This window comes from Diadema antillarum, unplaced genomic scaffold (assembly GCF_040938485.1).
Source record: "Diadema antillarum isolate AM-2024a unplaced genomic scaffold, OU_Dant_1.0 seq00000564_RagTag, whole genome shotgun sequence".
NCBI lineage: Eukaryota > Metazoa > Echinodermata > Echinoidea > Diadematoida > Diadematidae > Diadema > Diadema antillarum.
The window spans coordinates 163,958-184,069 of NW_027271503.1; the positions used below are offsets into that span (position 1 = coordinate 163,958).

General features: G+C 38.0%; 1 protein-coding gene and 1 pseudogene across 1 annotated transcript in view; both read right to left on the reverse strand.

The window, feature by feature from the left end:
- Positions 1-369: 369 nt before the first annotated feature.
- Positions 370-4,406, reverse strand: LOC139735125 (solute carrier family 25 member 3 pseudogene; annotated as a pseudogene).
- Positions 4,407-10,142: 5,736 nt separating this feature from the next.
- Positions 10,143-20,112, reverse strand: part of LOC139735127 (calcium-activated chloride channel regulator 1-like) — a 68,147-nt gene continuing 58,177 nt past the window's right edge. Inside the window, exons 10-19 of the mRNA XM_071645892.1 lie at positions 19,434-19,620; positions 18,707-18,822; positions 17,550-17,679; positions 16,314-16,429; positions 15,297-15,579; positions 14,604-14,798; positions 13,860-14,111; positions 11,845-12,276; positions 11,364-11,469; positions 10,143-10,271 (exon numbers count right to left, since the gene is read on the reverse strand). Of these exons, the coding sequence (XP_071501993.1) occupies positions 10,184-10,271; positions 11,364-11,469; positions 11,845-12,276; positions 13,860-14,111; positions 14,604-14,798; positions 15,297-15,579; positions 16,314-16,429; positions 17,550-17,679; positions 18,707-18,822; positions 19,434-19,620 (1,905 nt within the window). The 3' untranslated portion in view covers positions 10,143-10,183. The remainder of the gene's footprint in view (positions 10,272-11,363; positions 11,470-11,844; positions 12,277-13,859; positions 14,112-14,603; positions 14,799-15,296; positions 15,580-16,313; positions 16,430-17,549; positions 17,680-18,706; positions 18,823-19,433; positions 19,621-20,112) is intronic.

Genomic DNA, 20,112 nt, shown 5'->3' on the forward strand with positions numbered 1-20,112 from the left:
TGAAAGCTTGAGGGTCTTTCTTGTTCTTTCCATATGGGTTTTAGTTTTGCTTTATATACATGTGGGTGTAATGCTGAAGCCCTGGAAGCCATAAATGAAAAAAGAAAACTATGATGACAAGTATATCAGTTGCATTCACTTGCGACAACAGCACAAAAGTTATTGTGGGGTAAAGGCACTTAATATGCTAGAATGTTTGTAGGCATGCTCAGCCATGTTGAATTGCCAGAAAATTAATTTCCCAGCATGGTTGAGTCAATATTTCTTCCATCCTGTACCATACCAGCCAACTATTCCTATATGATGGTGATCATTTTTAGTTTCACTCAAGAACTCTCAGCTTTATTCTTCCTTTTATTTTACACTTTTGTGAACATGTAGTGATAGTGATCTATTGGTGAAAATTCCTTTTGTTTTCAATATCACCCCCCCCCCCCCATTTGTACAAATTTATTTTCCGTCTTGGTTTGCAGGTAAGCTGTAAGTTGATTAATCAATTTTCAAACCCACCAGATTTGTTTAAGCAGGGTATAATGTGTATATCACCATGCCTGCCAAATGTTTGGCAAGTAAGGTAAAGTCCAATACTTGACTCTAAGATGTGGTATAGGTCAAGTGGTTTGGTTGTTTTTTCTTCAGGAGTAATATGTTGCATATTAGTTTCTCTCTGTACAAATTATATCAGTCTAGTTGTAGTTGAATTAGTTATAGAAAAAGCACCTGATTGAACATTGTATTGGAAGCTGGTAGGCCAAGAAGTGTTTTCTAATTGGAAAGACTTGACTTTTTGCTAATCCCTGCAATTCAGATGATATTGTTAATACCTGTAGGAGACTTCCATTACATAGTGAAGTCTTCGGGACCAACGGTTTTCTTTCGTTATATTGAAATTTCATTATACTGTACCTGAACAAAAAGTATATGAAAATACATGGACACTAATTTTGGGACCTAGATTTTTACTTTATGTGTATGAAAATTCATCATAGCCATGTTCATTGTAATGGGAGTGCATTGTAAGAGGTTGGTTTCAGACACACTTTTACCAGTTATAAGGTGATAGTTCAGGCAAATCCCATCATAACAAACATGGAAACAAAACAAAAATTATTCAAGTAACTGAAATTCTTGCATCAAGTTGTTTTTATTGCAATTGATTGACAAATTGCTGTACATTGATGTAATAAAGCATTTAATTAAATCAGTGTTTGAATACAATTATTGTAGTGGCCATTATAAAAATGTCAATATAGGGCGATTTGTCAATCACTTGCAATAAAAACAACTTGGGGGAAAGCTATAAAGAAATGAACAGTTTCACAGCTGAAAACATATGAGTGATAATCTATTCCAATATTAGATTGTAGTACATCCAGTATGGCCTAAGGCAGAGGTGCAAAAACATAGCAAGACAAATTATGTATCATATTAAACAGTGTGAACCCAAAGATTTGCAGTCTATTCCTTTTATTTCTTAAAATCCTTTATTCAAATTAAAGCCCGAGATTGTCTTGCCTATATTGCTTGTGAACATACTGCTTGTGTATTGTTAAATCATGAACAGAAAGCTCAATAATCACATAACTGCCTTGATTAGCTCTCTTGTGAAATACCATGTGATGGTATGCTATAATAAATCTACATTTATTTCTTGTAAACTTGACATAATTATTTTTGAGTGTTGATTCAGTGCAAAGTAAATTCACAATTCTGTATGTGGATGACTTTATTCAATGATCAGATGATATTTTTCAACACAAATTTGAAGTTGATTTGTGTTTTGTTGTACATTTATCGTTATGTTTGTTTTATTTCAGTGATCATAGTATTGATGTTTACATTTCTAAAGAATCAAATATGATGTAATAAAAGAGTGAAATCGAAACATTTGACCTGTCAAATTAAGATTTCAAACCGTTTTCCTAAAGATGAGTGAATTTTATATGCTGGTTTTATTATATACACTCGTTATTTTGTGAACTGACGTGATACATGAATACTTTAATGCAGTTGTAATGAAAACGCTCTCACAATCCCGACTGTATACATGAGTGAGTGTGAGTGTTTGCCTGTTAGCATGAATGTGTGTGTGTTTGTGTTTGGCTATGTTCAGAATGGCATTGAAATATAGTCTTAATATGTGTGCATCATATTTTATTTTCTGTGATAAGAGAGCTATCCCCCCCAAAAAAAAAAAATCAGTCTCAAGAGACATATGATATATTTCTTCAGCTACTTGTATTCTGTAACACCCATAGACTGCTGATTATAGAGGAATTATCATTTGCTATGATGGAAAGCAACAACTTCACAGAAACATGACGAGGAAACCGCAGACAGACGGACAGACAGACGAGTCTTTCTCAAGGAGACTTTTTTTTCTACTCCCCGGTTTTTATACAGCGATTAATCAATCATAGAGTTGAAAATTTCTCTTCGATATTGAAATTTGCTTTGTGATAAACAAATAGTCACCTGGACAATGGCAAAATATGGCAAAAGTCCCTAGCCACACCTTTTTTTCTTATTTTTAATATATCTAATTCATGTAAATCTACATATATATTTTTCTTAAAGAGTCTACCTTGGCCTCGCATGTACGTTGATATCTTTCTCATTATGTGAAAAAGGATCATAAATAAATTCCCTCCAACAGTAATTAATCCTCATATACCATGATATTACTGTTAGTGTATCGAAGAAAAAAAAAATGATACATTGTACATGTATTGAGTCAAGGCATCAGTCTTCAATTTCATACGAGATACAAATGGCCACGTGAAGTCGTGACACAAAATGAATATCTCAAATGCAAACTGTCAAAATGTTCCATCATTGATTGCTATTGATCCGGTATATTTTATATGATGTTTTAGTACAACATTTTAACTGCACGTCTGGAGGAAGTGCATCATTAAAGCAAAGGAAGCTCGTCATTAATATCAGCCATCAAGGAATATGGTTAAATATAAGCACCTGCATAGTGTGCTACCTACTGATTGTATCATCATAACATGGTGTGTTATGATGTAGAATACGGATCTAACGGTACAGCAGCCATCTCCAGCTTTTGACATAGACCTACAAACTTAATGAACAAAGGGCTATTAGTATACATTAAAAAAAATAACCTAAGTTCAAGATTCCCACGAGCACTTTGGTTTGTTTTAACCAGCATTAAAAAGAGGTAGGCAAAGATAATTGATAAACTTCTTATGCTACGTGGAGTTTAGCCTTCAGGCTAGCTGGCATCTCGGGGGGAGGAGGGCGAGGCATTCGGAAGTAGATCTTGAAAGAGTCGTAGATGAACCACTGTAAGGCCGTCAATGTGCCAATCATGACCACACGTGGTCCAAAGCCCTTCCAGAGACCGGCCATGCCTAGTGATCTGGCCGCCTGTAGCATGGTGCTCCCGGAATCCTGGTTCAGCTTGGACACAACAGCGTCGGCCGGATGGGACACCACCACGCAGAAAACTCCGGCGATGTAGCCCCCGAGGAAGGTCACCACTAGCTGTTGAGGCTTACTCAGGTCATCGCGAGGCTTCGGAACAACGTATTTGTACAGCGCCTCAACAGTACGCTCGAAGCAGGCAAACTTCATGATGGTGTAGGGGATTTGGCGCACCCAAAGGGGAGGAAGACCCTTAAAGAAGCTGTAGAGACCTTCTTGTGCCCACATCTTGGGCATTGCTTCTCGCAGGGTCATGGCAAATCCCGGCTGAGTTTGCATTCGGACCTTTGCGGCTTCCATGGGCGCCAAAGCAATGTCTGCAAAGAATTCTGCACTCGCGCTAGAAGTCACGTATACAAGAGTCCTGTATTTGTAGGACCACTCCTCTCCCAAGAGACCACAATACTTGATCTTGAAGTACTCATAGAGACCAAACTTATGCAGTCCCTGGAGGGAATACCCAATGCAGGTCGGAGCCCATCCGATGGTAAGACCGCGGAGGCCATCCTTGGCTATAGATACGCGGAAACCATTGAAAGTGTTCTTGTATTGTGCAGGATCTACCTGTATCCTGCACTTTACGACATCCAGTGGTACCATTCCTGTGTGTGTCACTCCGCAGCTCAAGATACCAGCTAGACCGCACATGGCCAGGTATCTATTGGAACCAAACTCACAGCTGGGCGCCGTGTCACCTGCTGTGGCTGTATGTGCTGCCGAAAGGTTTATGCCGCCACCATGTGTGCTCCCTGAAAGAGAAGACTTTTGAGGCTCCATCGGGGCACACCTCGCCACTGCTAGCGTGAAGGGTGGAGAGAAGCGCTTATTTTTGGTATAATCTCTCAGTGACTGAAACATGTTCATATGCCCGTATTTGCAACATCAATCTGTTCACTGAATACCACTTTGGTTATGGTACGTGCACTCTTATCCAGTACGGGTGTACCGATGAAAAGTCTTCCAAAGCTGCAATATACAAAATGTAGGTCACAATAGATTGTGGATGTATGAAAATAATGTGCCACTGCAAATTAATGCAGGAAAACGTCTCCAAGTCCAGATATTCGAAACCGAAACAAAGCTCTGGTTACACAGGTATGAGTCCGCAAATTATGCCGTGCTGTCTTTATATCAATTACGGGAAGATCCGTTTGAAATGCCTTTGAAATGCCGTTGTTCAGTTACACAGGGCTGACGAGTGCGAAATACAGTAGTTATGAGTCCAAACGATCAGCATACACTCGCTCAGCTATCCAACTCTTCTGAAAAGCAAAGAGACAATGATGCAGTGGAATGCCTTCACTGTGTACATGTATTATGCGATTACAATATATCACGTGCGATATGGAAACACAGTTTAATCATAGCAAAACAAACAAGAGTCGCAAATAATTTCTTGCCATTGACCTTTGTTCCGCGGCATGCTCCGCACTAACCTCTTTCAAAGGCCCTCTATTAGTGTTTTTTTACAGTGGCAATCGAAACCGCAAGCGTTCGAAGTCTCGCTGGTCGCCTCGCTTGCAATTACTACTGTGTGAGGGTCTTTGACAAAGGCCAGCTTTGCATTGACGTCCAACCAAACATGCCAAGTTCAGTGATATTTATCACATCACATGTACCTCTGCGTGGGCGGGGAGGGGGGGGGGGGATCAGCCAAATATCAACAATCGTTGACGCCTGCATACACACACACACACACATACACACCACACACCACACACCACACACACACGTGGATTTTTTTACCAGTAGTAGTTATTCACTCCCATTCAAATAATACCCAAAAACAGTCATTCAGCTTGGTAATTACAGTACTGTACAACATTAACAAAGTACTATACAGTAGTTCCTTTAGTATACATTTCCACCGTATCCGGGCAATTACCCCCTGTGGGCATCCCAATTACCCCCCCCCCCCCCCCCCCGGCTAAATACTGGTTAATGATTAGGTTAGAGTAAAGATTAGGGTTAGGGTTAGGGTTATGATTAGGTTCAGGATTGGGATTAGGGTTATGGCCACGGGGAGGGTCCGGGGTAATTGCCCAGGGGGTAATTGCCCTAAACCCCATTTCCACACTTGGAAATATAAATCAATCAAGGTAACAATTTCATTTTCTGTTGTAACAAATGAAATAAAAATAGTACAGCCAATTACCAACCAAACTAACCTAAGGGGAATCAAAAGTTTATTTGATGAAAATACAATGTGGGTTTTGAAATGACTGAGATATCCAAAAACAAGGTGAAGCAAAGAGATCCTAATATTAAAAGACCTGTCGCCTTTGATTATAATCGCTTTTTTTAATATCTCAGCCATTTGGAAACCAATTTTCATCAAACATTGAATCCTTCTTAAGATTACATGCTTTTTCATATTTCATAAGAGGTTTCTCATTATCTCACTTAGGAATGTTATAAACCGAAATCCTCCCCTCAACCAGTACTGTACAGTCCCTTTAAACCAGTCAAATCATCAAAAACTCTCCATATTCACATTTCCCCTCTCCCTTTAAATCCAGCCCATGACCAGACAGATATCTGTCATTCCTCGCATCCCCCCCCCCATTCCCAAATCCAAACATCCCCATCCCTGCGCCTCCGCACATACCTGTATACGCACATCCTTCCCTTTCCTCCACAATTTCTGACTCACCCATACCCGATTACAACTGCACTACCTACACACACTCTCATAGAATGTTGTTATATATATATATATGTATATATATATATATATATATATATGTGTGTGTGTGTGTGTGTGTGTGTGTGTGTGTGTGTGTGTGTTATAGATCATTCGGAATAATTCTTATTTCCACTACCAATGATAGTGTCGTTGATTGTACGACCTTACCTTATGTATCATAATTTTGACTATAAAATGACCGTATTACACCAGAATTTTTCCTTCATGTGTATGTCTCGCCCATCTGCACTCCTTAATTCTGTAAACTACCTCAAAATACTTAGTTTCATCCTGCCAAAATTCTGTAATTTTAGCGCCAAAATAAATTCCAAAATAAAAACGAATAAGTTTCCGAGCTCCATGGGTACAAAAAACAACAGAAGTTATCAAAGCAAAAGCAAATTGTACAAACTGCTCCCTTAATATGAATAGCTCCGTGAAGTAATTTGTGTTGTAGTTCTCTAAGATATCCGATAAGTGTTGAGGTTTTAGACATCACAAAAATATCTCTCACAGTATACTTTTCTTCTTTTCAGAGAATTGAATTTCTGATGGCCATCTCTAATTTTTAGGCGATATAGATTTTTGTGAAAGAGTCACAAAATGTGAATGAATCTTCCTTGATTAGGTATTTTTAAGGTATAGATTTGTCCACAAATTAACAAATATTTAATACTGTAATCATTCATATCTACTTCATACCAATAGAATACGTAAAATACCATCATATCATTTTCCACTTTTTAATGCAATATTTTCACTGGTTAAACCACAACTTTGAAAATAAAGCGATTGGTCTCAGATAGATAGGTAGAAAGATAGAAAGATAAATGTATATGACACACACACATAATAATATACACACTATTCATCTGTCATAACACACAAAAGGAAGACGAGAGTGTCAATTCATTTTAATCGCAGATATTAGCGGGAATGGAATATCCGCCATCCGAGGAGAGAACTTCGTACAAAATCTTCGTACAAAACTTCTACAAAAACAAGGAATCTCGTTCTTAAAGAGCATTTCGACGTGGTTTGAAAGCCTTATGAAACACAATCATTCAAAATTTACAAGGTACTCGATTTCAGATTCAGAAAGTGCCACATTTGACCTGATTACCTGTCAGGTTCTCACTGTAACCAAGAAACAGAGGCCTATCACTCAGCCCTACTGCCTCCATGGGCAGACACTTTTGAGGGCAGACACTGCAAAGTACCTTGGAGTCCACCTAACCAAAAACCTCAGCTGGAATCATCATGTTGATACCCTGAGCAAGAAAGCAAACTCAACATCAGCTTTCTTCAGAAGGAACATCAACACCTGCCCAAGGAAAACAAAAATCCTGTGTTACACAACTCTGTTGCGCCCTATCCTAGAATATGCCTGTACTGTCTGGGACCCCTCTACACAGGAGAACATCACCAAATTAGAGAAAGTTCAGCGACATTTCGCACGTTTTGTCCTTAGCGACTATCGATGGACAAGTAGTGTTACGCCAATGATTCACCAACTGCATTGGCAAACACTTCAAGAACGCAGAGCCCAGCTGAAGGCAGTAATGATGTACAGGGTCATGAACTCCCTAGTGGACCTCCCACGGACTTATACAGTACCTGCACCATCTCCGTACTTGCATCGTGGACATACCCTGAAACTTGTTGTCCCTCACACAAGAACGTTATGTTACAAATCATCATTTTTCCCAGATGCCATCCGATTGTGGAACAGCCTTCCTCTGGATGCTGTCAACTGCACCTCTCTAGATCTATTCAAAAAGAGGGTGCAGGACATACAACTGTGTTAACAACCAGGGGTGTTTTTAGCTGCACATAGTGACTTTGTAGATATTTTAATGACACCGTATATGCCTGCACCACACCTGCCCACACACTAGTACGCTGATACACATTTTGTGGACTGTACTACACGGAAGAAGAAGAAGAAGAAGAAGAAGAAGATTACTCATTACTCATGTTACTGATTAAAAATCTGAAGTGAATATGTTTGCGATGTTCATTAAAGCATGATACACCTCTTTGGTTGGCAGGTTTCGATATATCAGCGATGCTACATGATGATACGATAACATGTCAAAGGAATGTGTAGGAATATCATATAATTACATACACTAGCATGACTAGTATGTAATTATATGAAAACATGCATATACAGGGTCTGTGTATTATGTAAACTAAGATAAAAAATTGAAAAATAAAAAAGGTTCGTTATTCTGAAGGGTCGTTAATCCAAAAACAGAATAAGGTTCGTAATTACGAAGGTTTATTAGTCCCTACCGTCTTTACATTTTGGGATTAACGAACCTTATATCATCAGATTAACGACCCTTCAGAATGACAAACATCAACCGGCGGATATACCATGAATATAATGTCCCGGTATGTCACATTGTTCACAATTGGTATTTTGTCTTCAACAAAGCAATGTTTATGTTTGGTCACATGATATATTATGTAGACCAATCAGTGAGCAGGATTTCATCCATGGAGAATACGAATATATAATAACTTATATATTGAAAACCCATGTTAAGGTATACATAATTTAGTAGTTCCTTCTTCAAAGGTAACAAGTCATCCCCACTTCGTATGAACTGTGTACAAACAAAAGAAAAGATGATAAAAAAAATGTCGATTGAAAACAATGGGTCAAACTGTGACACTGCATGGTGCCTGGAATATGTAAACAACAAACAACAAAACTGATGAACACTTGTTGTAGATTTAAGTGAAAGCGTGTGTATTTCCTAAAAAGATATACTTGAGTATATAAAACAAATATGCACTATTTTCAGCCTCTGGTAAAATCATGGATTCCTCGGTGACAGAAATTACATTTTTTTTTTCTTCGGGATGGCCCCTCAAACACACACACACACACATAGAGGATGACTCATTATGGCGATGTGAACATGCTAATTTTTGTTAAGTAATACTATTGTATTTTTCTCCGTTACACATGAGTCATTCTTTAAAAGAAAAAGCACTGCCGGCGCTCTTACACCATACTCCACTTTACTTACTACACCATCTCTTTGATCTTATTGCATTCTGTGACGCAAAAGCAATGTACTCAGTTCTAATCATCATTGTAAGTTGATATCATGGTATTAATTCAATATGAATATCTTTAATATAAGATTATGAGATTAAAAAAATTAACAGGAAATTAATCCATCCGCTTAAGTATTCAGCTGTCCTTCATTTGTTCATAAGGTAGGTATATCCAGGTGGATGGATACATAGTAGGATCGTTTTGGTGATAATGCATGTATTCGATTACTCTTTTATTTATTTATTTATTTATCTATCTATCAATCTATCTATCTATCTATTCATCTATAATCTTGATAAGAATATAATAATCTCCCAAAACATAGAATATATGGATATATGATATAGTTATATACAATACTATACAAATTAGGAAGACAATTATAGTCTAGAATCACGCCATATTCACAAATGAATGAATATAACCAGTAAAAACAATAAGAGGTTCAATTTGTTTTTCTTGATAATCTTGATGTTTCAAGCATGGAAATGAAATGAAATGAGGGTGGTGGATTTAGAGACAGCGGGAGAGAGAGCGAGCGAGATATAGAACGGGAGGAGGTCCCATCCATTTCAAGCTTAATCGTTCACGGTGGTGGTCTCCTACATCTCCGTATAATATGTATACTGCACAATACAATTGCTTATGTTTATCTATTAATTTTGTGTGATGTTGTATTATCATTTAGAATCAATGCACTTGTTATTCTTTGTTTTTGTCCTTTTTGAAATTTGAATTTGATTTGTATTTTGATTGAATGCAGAAATAAATCCATTCAAACCAATGGGAAAAAGTGAAGCTAATTGCACTGATGATTTTTAACGTGATGCATATCATCAAATATTTACAATTAAAATATCAATAAAAATCATTTCTTTTAACCTAATTCCACGTTTCAAAACACTTTTCCTTGATGAATGAAGACACACCCCTTCCATCTCTTATCAAAGTAGTGTCCAACTCGTAGGTTATACTGTTCCATTTTGAAGTCCATCGCGAGTCCTCATTGCGTATATGCTAGGGTTCTCCGTAAGACATTCCTTACGTTGCTTGCATCTATTGTAGTGGGTATCAATGGGAATGACCAAAAATTAGTACCAGTAACAAAGGAAAAAAAGAATAGCAATAAGAAAAAGAGCAATGCCATCAAGACTAAAAGGCATAATGTTTTTTCCATTGTCACATTATATCAATGTTATTGATGCATGTCAGATAATTGGGTATAATAATAGTAATAATAATAATAAAGATAATGATAATAACGATAACAATAATAATATGTATTATAAGCAATCACAATATAAAGTATATAATCATTGGGTTTTTTTCTGTAAATGACAAATCTTTTGACGAAAATAGAAATACAAATCTTAATGTTAAAATTATCGACGAATAAAATTCAGGCTAGACGAAAATGTAGTGTTATAACTTTGACTATCACGTGAATATTTCACGCCAAGAAAAGAGAAGATAAGATTATAACCGTGACGACTGCTTCACAACATGATTCTCTTCAGTGTGTACTAAGAGATAAAGTATCTTGTACATGAATTTGCATTTTTGGATATATTTGAAATATTTCTGATTGTTATACTCACTGCAGATTTTTTCTTTTCGTTGACGTCATCGTTTACTGATAAAGTTATAATGATAAGCATTTCAGATTGCTTTTTTTCTACTAGTATCAAATGTATATGAAAAAAAAAAGATCAGAAAAGAACATTTAATAGCACCCTCAATATTCAGTTATTAGTACTTGTATTTTCTTGGAGCGAGCTTACGGTATACGTTTAAAAATCAGGGAAGGACCTATCAGTTCAGAATTATTTAAAGTCATTTTGATGCGCACTATAAACGATGTCGTTTCGACATTTATTGAAAAATATAATGAAAAACATTAAAACATTATAGACAAATTAACTGTTGTTATGGATGGAGACAAGGCATATCTCCTAATAACTTAAATGCGCTCACAGTCGAAGTTGCTTGAGGTCATGTCAAAATAAACTTTTAAAAATAGAAATGCGATTGTTTTTATATCAAATTTATATTCTTACTAGTAGCAGTAGGTGCTAACGATTCACAGAACATAACTTGTTTCATATCCCTACCTACAGAGAAGGGTTACATTCTATATTTATCCCTTACCTCTTGTACATAGTAAATCCACAGATCATAACGGCAAATGTGAGAACAATCACTGAAGCAGTAGCCAAATACAGAGGTAGCCCGACGTGGCTACTTTTACCAGGTTCTATAAACAGGGAGAGAAATTAAGATATCCAATTAACATTGCCCATGTTGGAAGGCGTAAACATCCTTGACCCTCTACTTACGAAGCATTAGTTAGGAATGATAACAAATGGCATTCATGTTTAGGAGACTAAAGTTAGCAAACTAATGTGCTCCCAGAGTCGAGCTGTATATAGGGCATGTATAGTCTTCAACAATAAACCATTAAATGATAACGTGTCTTTTGCGTGTATTGTCGCTTGAAAAATTATCCTTTATCAGAGTAAATATTCATGCAGTTACGCCAGAGGTCTAGCCTTGACAGGGTATGAAAGCAAAACTGGAACAACAGAACAGTAATGAACTTAGAATACTTGTAAATCATTTATCAACTTACCCTCCGTTTGGCAAAACGGCCCGCTAAACTGCTCTGGGCACGAGCAGGAACAATCTTTGTGGAGCACGCCACCATTGAAGCAAACAACTCCTTGACATGGGTAGTATTCGGTGGTTCGGGGAGTATGAGGAGTTGTTGATGACAAGGGCTGTGGGGCAGCAGGGATAAATCGACGAAATGTTGCTATGGCATTGTTAGACCACGCCCCTCTTCGACCAACCTCGTCAACCGCCCTGACGGTAATCCCGAAGGAGAACGAGTTTGCGTTCGGAATATCGGGGACACGAATGACGTACTCCTCAATCGCTCCGAATGGTTTCGGACTCAGCAGGTCGCCTTGGATGACATCAATGCTGCTGATTTCAGTCGCGTCGTTAGGTGACGTCAGCAGTGGTGAAGGGGACTTAGTAACCCTGATCTCATACGATGATGCTGTTTGATAGATTAAAACAAAATATTCATTTATTTACCGGTCCAGTGAGTATTATTATCGCAAGCATCGGGTGCCAAGGAGTTCATAATTCGACACGACATCAGCTTTTAGAATTTCGTGATTCACTGAAACCTTATTGATCTTTGAACAAGGACACGAAAGGAGGAGATTTCAGGAGATCATTCCAGGAGTTCATGTTGATCATTATGGACATCGATGGATATATACAGATGAACATTTCGAATGTATTTTTAATATAGGTTTTCCCGGCCAATTTCGCACTTTTGTCAGTCCATTTGATAAAAGGTTCATTCAATTTAGCGAAAATCCTCGTCATTGCACATTCTGTTATTCAAAATTACAACTTGTTCGTTCAATTTAGCACTTCGATCAATGAAATTCGCACATTTGCCTTTCGAATTCGTAAAACGGGCATTCAAATTGGCGCGTGCTTTTCAGTCATTCAAATTCGCCAGCACTGGCGGAAAATGATATTTCAATCATTCAATTTCGCGTATGGGCAGTCAAATTCCAAACATGTTCATTCAAATTGGCGTAATGTTATTTCTATTTTGAAAAGGTGAGAATCGTGATTAAGGCGTATTTTAATGTGAATTCTTGTTTCATCCACACACTGTTAAGTAAATAGTAAAGGTATCTTTGACCCTAAATAACTCAAGTTTGTTGTTCTGTAACGCCCCTCTTCTTTTATACATGTTATCAGAACTATACATGCACCAGTACCACAGATCACTTCACTTTCTTATGTCCAGTCATGGCAGCACGAGTTAGATACAGGCGTATACCTCAAGAAGACAGGGAAAAAATCGTGGAAGCATTTGAGGGTAATAACCTTGACAAATTGATGGCTAGAGCTGATCCAAGAACTTTATTCCTAATGATGATTAACGCAATATAGCACCCACCACATGAAAATAATGAAACATACAGATGAAAGAAATAATCACGATGTAAATTGAAACCTCCTTCTACCAACTAATGTCAAAACAAACTTAATGTATCTGTGAATGAAATAATGCTATCGAACATCATAAACACATACACATATATTGAAAGTACTGTTGCAAAGGTGATATCAGAATAGAGAATGAATACGAAAATATGAAATGTTTGATGCTTGCAAACAATATCTATGATAAATGAAAATTTAAAAAAAAAGGAGTAGAAGCATAAACGTGTCTGCTAAATTGACTGCAGTAAATGCGAAATTGGATGCCCAAGAATGAATTCGAATGAACGAGCGCAGCGTGTACGTGATCACGTGACTATATCATGCTAAATTGAATGAACGATTTGCGAAATGGTGCTTGTCTTACGAATTTGAACTGAAAAAGTGCTGATTCGAATGATGTTAAAGGTAATTTGAATGCTCCAAAATGAATTTGAATGACAAGATTATAAAATTGAAATACCGATCGTGCCATCTAGGCTAAATCGTGCTAAATTGAATGCAGCAATTAGAAATTGGACTGAAAAAAGTGCGAAATTGGCCGGGAAAACCTATAAAAGAAGATCCCTCTGACTTTATTTGACTTGCAAACGATTACATTGAATTTCTCACCAATTCCAAAATCTAGGTCGTCCCCGGGAGCAGTCCACAGAAGAACCAGAGACAGAGTCTCAACTGATGTTCTCACGACGCGTAGGTCCTGGACCCTGTTTGGAGGGAACAAGTCCTGCCCCACCGTGAAATCCGGCGGAACGCTTGACACTCTGGTGGATCCGGCGGAAGATGCACGTTCAAAGATGAAGGCAGTCTCGTTGCCGACTTTGTAGGCCTCAGTATCGCCAGGAAGTCGTAGAGACACGTTACCTGAAGGACCATATCAAACAGCGAGCTTATTACCTATACTTAAAATGTGTATTACTCATAGCTTCATGGATATTGGCGTCACTGATTTGAGCAAGAGATTCTAGTGCTCATAGATTATATTGATAAAATTCATCATCATTATTTTTTTTTTTTGGGGGGGGAGGGGGGTTCTCCATTTTTTTTTGACAGGAACAGATTTGCGCTCTTCACTGTAAAAAAAAATGACCACGAACTCCTTTAATTCAAGAATTCACACATATAATAAATAAATTCTATTATCATACTTCGTATTTATCCACCTGTTCAATTTATCATTAAATTTTCAAATTGATTCTTTAATCTTTAATTCATTCTACATAGATTGGTATTCTATCCCTACTTAAGCGCATAGACGCTTTTGCTGCTACAAGTGCCACTGTCAGAACTATTACCATTACCAGCTTCAAATTCTTACACACTTACACTCACATACAACCAAAGAGGAACCCTTACCGACTGAGGTGGCAGATTCGACCTGACCCTCTTGGCTGATGTTGACGAAAGGTGGCGCCCTTGACCCTGAGGTTCGTTGCAGGACCTTGGCGTTCCCATCATTTTGCGCTACAATTCTAATGCTGTAGAATCCAGCACCGGATAATTGTGTGAAGAAGCGTGAATAGATCCCGTCGTTTGCTCTCACGTCTGCACCTACTCACGTAAAACACGACAGGATTTTCATGGTTATAGAAAATCAATAATTTGTGTGGTATATAATATATGTAATTTATGGCTTCATAAGATTACTTATCATGAACCTCGCCCAATGCGACGGCAACATTCTCCGCAAAAACTCTATTTCTTAGTTTTTACGACTGTGGTAACTTGCTTCTGTATTCAGCATTGAGCACACTGAGCGCACTGATATTTCTTTGAATCTCATTTTATTGTTATCATCCGTTGTATCGTTCTTCCTACATGTGATAAAATCGACTGATTTATTGCATATTATGAAACTATGAGCGACTAAATGCCTAAACGGAAAAGGAAAGGGAAAGTTTACTTTCTTTCAAATACAATGGCAACGGGAGACGACGTTAACAAAATACAACAACAACATCAACGAAACACAGATGAAAATCAAAGACGCTAGCAAAGTCTTAATCAATACAAAAATCAGTAAATATCAAACTAAACTAAGTAGTTTACCTGCGCCGTTATCGTAGAGCGGGAGCTCAACTCTGTCATACCCGCCCGGCCTTGCGATGAGGGCTCTGACGGAGGCTCCAATCACCGGGCGGTTCCCCTGACGGATCTGGGCGTAGGCGCTGATTGGAGCGATAGCATCACTGAAATCGACCATGTAGCTACTGACTTCGGCATCGAGAGTAATGACATCGTCCGAATCGACGACAGGTTGCGAGTAGACAGTCAGAGTGGCGTTCTGCTCTCCGGGGTAAGTGTTTTTAACTACGTAATTCCACTTCCCACTCTTTGTTTCGGAGAGAAATGTTTTTAGGAGAACATCATTAAACAAAATCGGTATGTGGTAAATTCAGTGAAAACAAGATGACAAATCAAACGGTAAGTGAAATCATATGCGTAGCCCACAGTCAAATACTTTAATTACATACGAAGGTACAATGTTGTACTGATATCTTTAAAGCGTCATTATAGATTTTATTCCTGTTTCGGAAGTTTTATCATTTCTGGTTAAGAAAGGCCATCTTATTAGACTTTTATGATGAATGCAAAAGCGTTTGATATATTATTCATTTTGACTAGGTCTATCCGAGACGTTACTACATTACTTCTTCATGGACACAATTTGAGACCATGATACATTACACGGAATTTTCTTCGCACAAAATTTTGATGATATAAAAAGATGGATGAAACCTCTGAAAAAGGACCAAGTTATTGCACATGATTGTAATCGCATGATATAAGTTTTCTTCTCGGCTAGTCCCTGCAACCCAGACAAAATGCCAGCACACACCATTACTATTATGTATACACTCCCTCGATATTTCTGGATCTGTACGAATGACAAGATAACAAGAATCGTGTGTACTGTATAAGTGTGTTTCTTGACATTCTATTCTGCAATAACTTGACACACAGATTATAGTGTATGAGGTGGTTTTGTTTTATGATGTGGTTTCATGGAGTTTTGTTGGTCGTATGCATAATTGACATGAAGATGATATTTTGAAATTGCATTACCACGGCAACTCCTGGAATAGTGATGGTTAGGGTCTTTTTCTCGACATCATTCTTGTACCCTTCATTCCCGACAGTCATGGTGTCATCGTCTGGAGCGATGAGAGTGACTGTGATACCTGCAAGTAGTTCGGGAAAATATCAAAATTGCTTGGCAATATTAACAAAGTTTTATCACATCTCATAAGTTCATCTTTAAAGTCCTCATGTTGGTTATGTCGATGTATGTCAAGTCAAGTCTTGATTGACTTCAGCGCGAAAGAAAGACGGTGAAGATATAATTATCAAAAAGTGATGAGATGTCTAACTGTCCAAAGAAATATCGAAAGAATCGCATAATTTGGACCCTTGTTGTATACCTATATAAGAGCAGGTGAAAGAAAAAAAAAACTCCGAAAAAAAAAATCATCATTGGCACAGAAAACAACCTTATCAGAGTATATCGAATACATAAACTTAATACAAGTCATTACCGAATCTATACTGTCAATTCCAATGTAAATTATGTAATGGTGTAATGTGAATATATACGTGGAAACTAGGGCGCCCAAATTGACAAAGCGGGATGACGAACTGTTACCCTTTTTCGCAACAATACTCGCCACCCAAAAGTCAAAGAGGAAACGGTTGTACAACCACACGGTGAAAATGGGTCATCTTTTAACTATACTTGCCGTAAGAGGAACAAATATTTACCGTCTTTACCTGAGCCTCCTTTTGGACTGGTTGATTCTCCTGTGCAGTATTTAAGCCTTTCAGGTGAGAAGTGTATAAAATCGTAGGTCTGCACCTCGTTTTTGTCAGTTCTGAGACTCATTTCAGAAAAAAAGTTGATATGATAGCAACTCTAGCTGGAATGGCAATTACCATGCATGGTAGCGACAAGAATCCAGCTTCCTGATTGGCTGTTGCCACCGAGGTAAGTTGTCAGTCCAGCAAGAGTTGCCATCCTAACATCTTTTATGAAATGGGGCCCATCAAGTGCACACAAACCAATTTGACGATGCCTCTGGATCAGATATTGCATTCAAATATAACGTCGACATCGTCAGATAGTGGCATTACTCTCATGTCGTACAACTGGAAATAGAACTTTCGTATGCAACCATAACTTGTACCACTAAACTTAATTGATGACAAATGACATAAACTCACGATGTGATGAGCATCGGTATCCACTGTGAAGTTCACTAAGCAATAGATAATAATATTATGATGAATGAGTGAAATGGCAATCACCTGAAGATACGCCTCTGCCCGCGGACAGGTAGGTAACAACGAATGCCGTTTGGTTGCCAACTGTAGGATCGATAGAAACCGATCCGGCTTCTGATTCATTCGCTGGTAATTCGAAGTATCTAGAGGTCAACTGAAATAGGAACAGAAAGATGACTATTTCCTTTTGTTCCTTGGACCTGGAACATCAACGTAGGGTAAGATCTACTTCTGCATCACACCTAATTTAAGGCAGTGAAGTTAAAAATATTTGAACAAATGTTGAAACTTCAACAACATTGTGTGATTCATTTTCCCTTGAATAGGAACTAAGTGTTCCACCCTGGAAGTCAAAATATCTTCCTTTTTTATGTTCCTGGTCTCCTTCACAGGATATGATTGCCTAAGTGACAAACAATATGCCTCCCCCTTTCTTCAAAATGTAGAATTGTCCTTTCTCAACGTATTATTGTATTAATGATCAATTCCATTTGAACAATATATTGTTGTTGCTTTTTTTCCTTCTCAGTTTGAGACATTTCACTACGTATAACTAAACAAAAAACATTCGAAACGGAAATGAATATGAGATATGGACAATCGAACAATACCCTGATTAATAAAGACAGTGCTAACCCGGGTGTTAACACGAAGGCTAGCGAATATATCAAATTCTATAGCAATGAAAGCACAAGCCCATGGTTGAAACACTGCCTGCTAATACTCAAGCCTCGAGTGAACTGCAAAAGATATGGTTATCTTATGTCACATTACGTCCCTCGTTCCCATGGCGTGATGGCGTATAGTTTTTAGGGGATGTTTTATGAAAAGAGAAAGTATAAACTATTTTGTCTGTTATGACTGTTCGTGATGATGTATGATATGCAATTACTATGTAATGCTCACGGAGGCATTTCATGAAGCATTTTGTCTGACAAAGTTGTCGGACAGATTTGCTCTCAGCCAATCAGATGCAAGGATTTTAGTAGCTTGTAACAGTTTGTCAGAAAAATATCCGACCAAAACGCTTCATGAAATGCCCCCCCCCCCCCCCCCATGGCAATCCAGCATTATGCATCACCACCTCTCCGTTGACTTTATGTCCTTCAAAAAATATAATAGAATAGAAGTTATTCCCATAATATTGGATCGAACATTATTTATATCCTCCCACTGGTTACCTGTATTGGTTTCTGGGAGCCACCCCCGCCTTCTGAGCACCGGTCAACCGTCTGGGTAAGAGCGGTAAGAATCTCAGCCGATCCAGTATTATCCGCAATGAAATGTGCTAATCCGCCTACAGATAAATGCAGGAGAGAAACCCTGGATAATTTTGTTAACCTGTAACAGTACCACATAAATTTCGTTACAATTTACTCGTAGTTTCACTTAATGGACAGTTCCACCTTCATAATTATACATGTGGATTGAGTGAATGCAGCAATGCTAGTAGAATACGTCATTGAACGTCTAAAGTTTGGGGTAAATCGGACAATCTGTTCAAAAGTGATGAATTTTTAAAGTATCTGCGCAGTCACTGCTGGATGAGAGGACTACTACAGTGTATGATGTCACATGCGTAGAGCGATATAAAGGAAATATAAAGAGAATTTCACTTTTTTTTGAAAGAGTGCTAATTTCGTCGACTTGTCACTGGCATATGTAAAGGGTAATATTATCCCCCATGCCTTCTGAAAGAGGCAAGTCAAGCCTTCCCTCTTTATACCGATTGATTGCAAATGTAAATAACCGTTCGTTATTTTGTTGTTTTTGTTTCTATGTTTTGAAGAGCCAAAAGTGCGTTTCCAGTCAAGCGGCTATGAGTAATATGCATTAAAGTAAATGTATACATAACTATCTGACTATTAGCAAAATTTCGCATATCATGCAAGTACAAATCGAGCGGACCTGTTTCTGCGGCTATGGTATTTAGTTCTCCGTACGCGTCTTGACCGATAGCCACCGTGTCCACGCGTACGCCATTAGTGCGCAACTCTTCCCGGACGGGGTGGTGCAGGATGTGGCGGTCATCTCCGTCGGTCATGAGAAGAATCACAGCTCCAGACAAGCTACCAGATGGATGCCTCTTGAGCACCTGTGACAGGGCACAAAAAGAAGGAGCGAAACAATGAGTAGCTCCAAAAGAGCACGACGTTATTGATTCTTTTAAGACTGCGTCGTTCCATCACATCCCATGTTCATTAATTTATTGCGAACTAGTTTACTATTATACGTGCCTACAAGGAGTAGCAATTGATCTAGGGTTTTTTTTTTAATGTCTCATCTCTTTTCCCCGATTTCTGGTTCCTCTTTTTCCCCAATTTTTTCTTTCCTCACTTTCCGCACTCTTTGTAGTTTTAAGTTTTTTACCCATTTTTTCCTCTTCCCAATGAAGTATCCACATAGTACAAGCATAGTCTTTTGAGTGGGTAAATCCATTTTTTCACAGAATGTATAAATATGTTTGTATAAATTATGCCTCATTTTGTAATGACTACAGACATGAATATGATATTCCTTGCTACCTGTGTATCATTTCACAAATGCGCGTCAAATTTACGTATTTTCGTACATTCTGTTGAAAAAA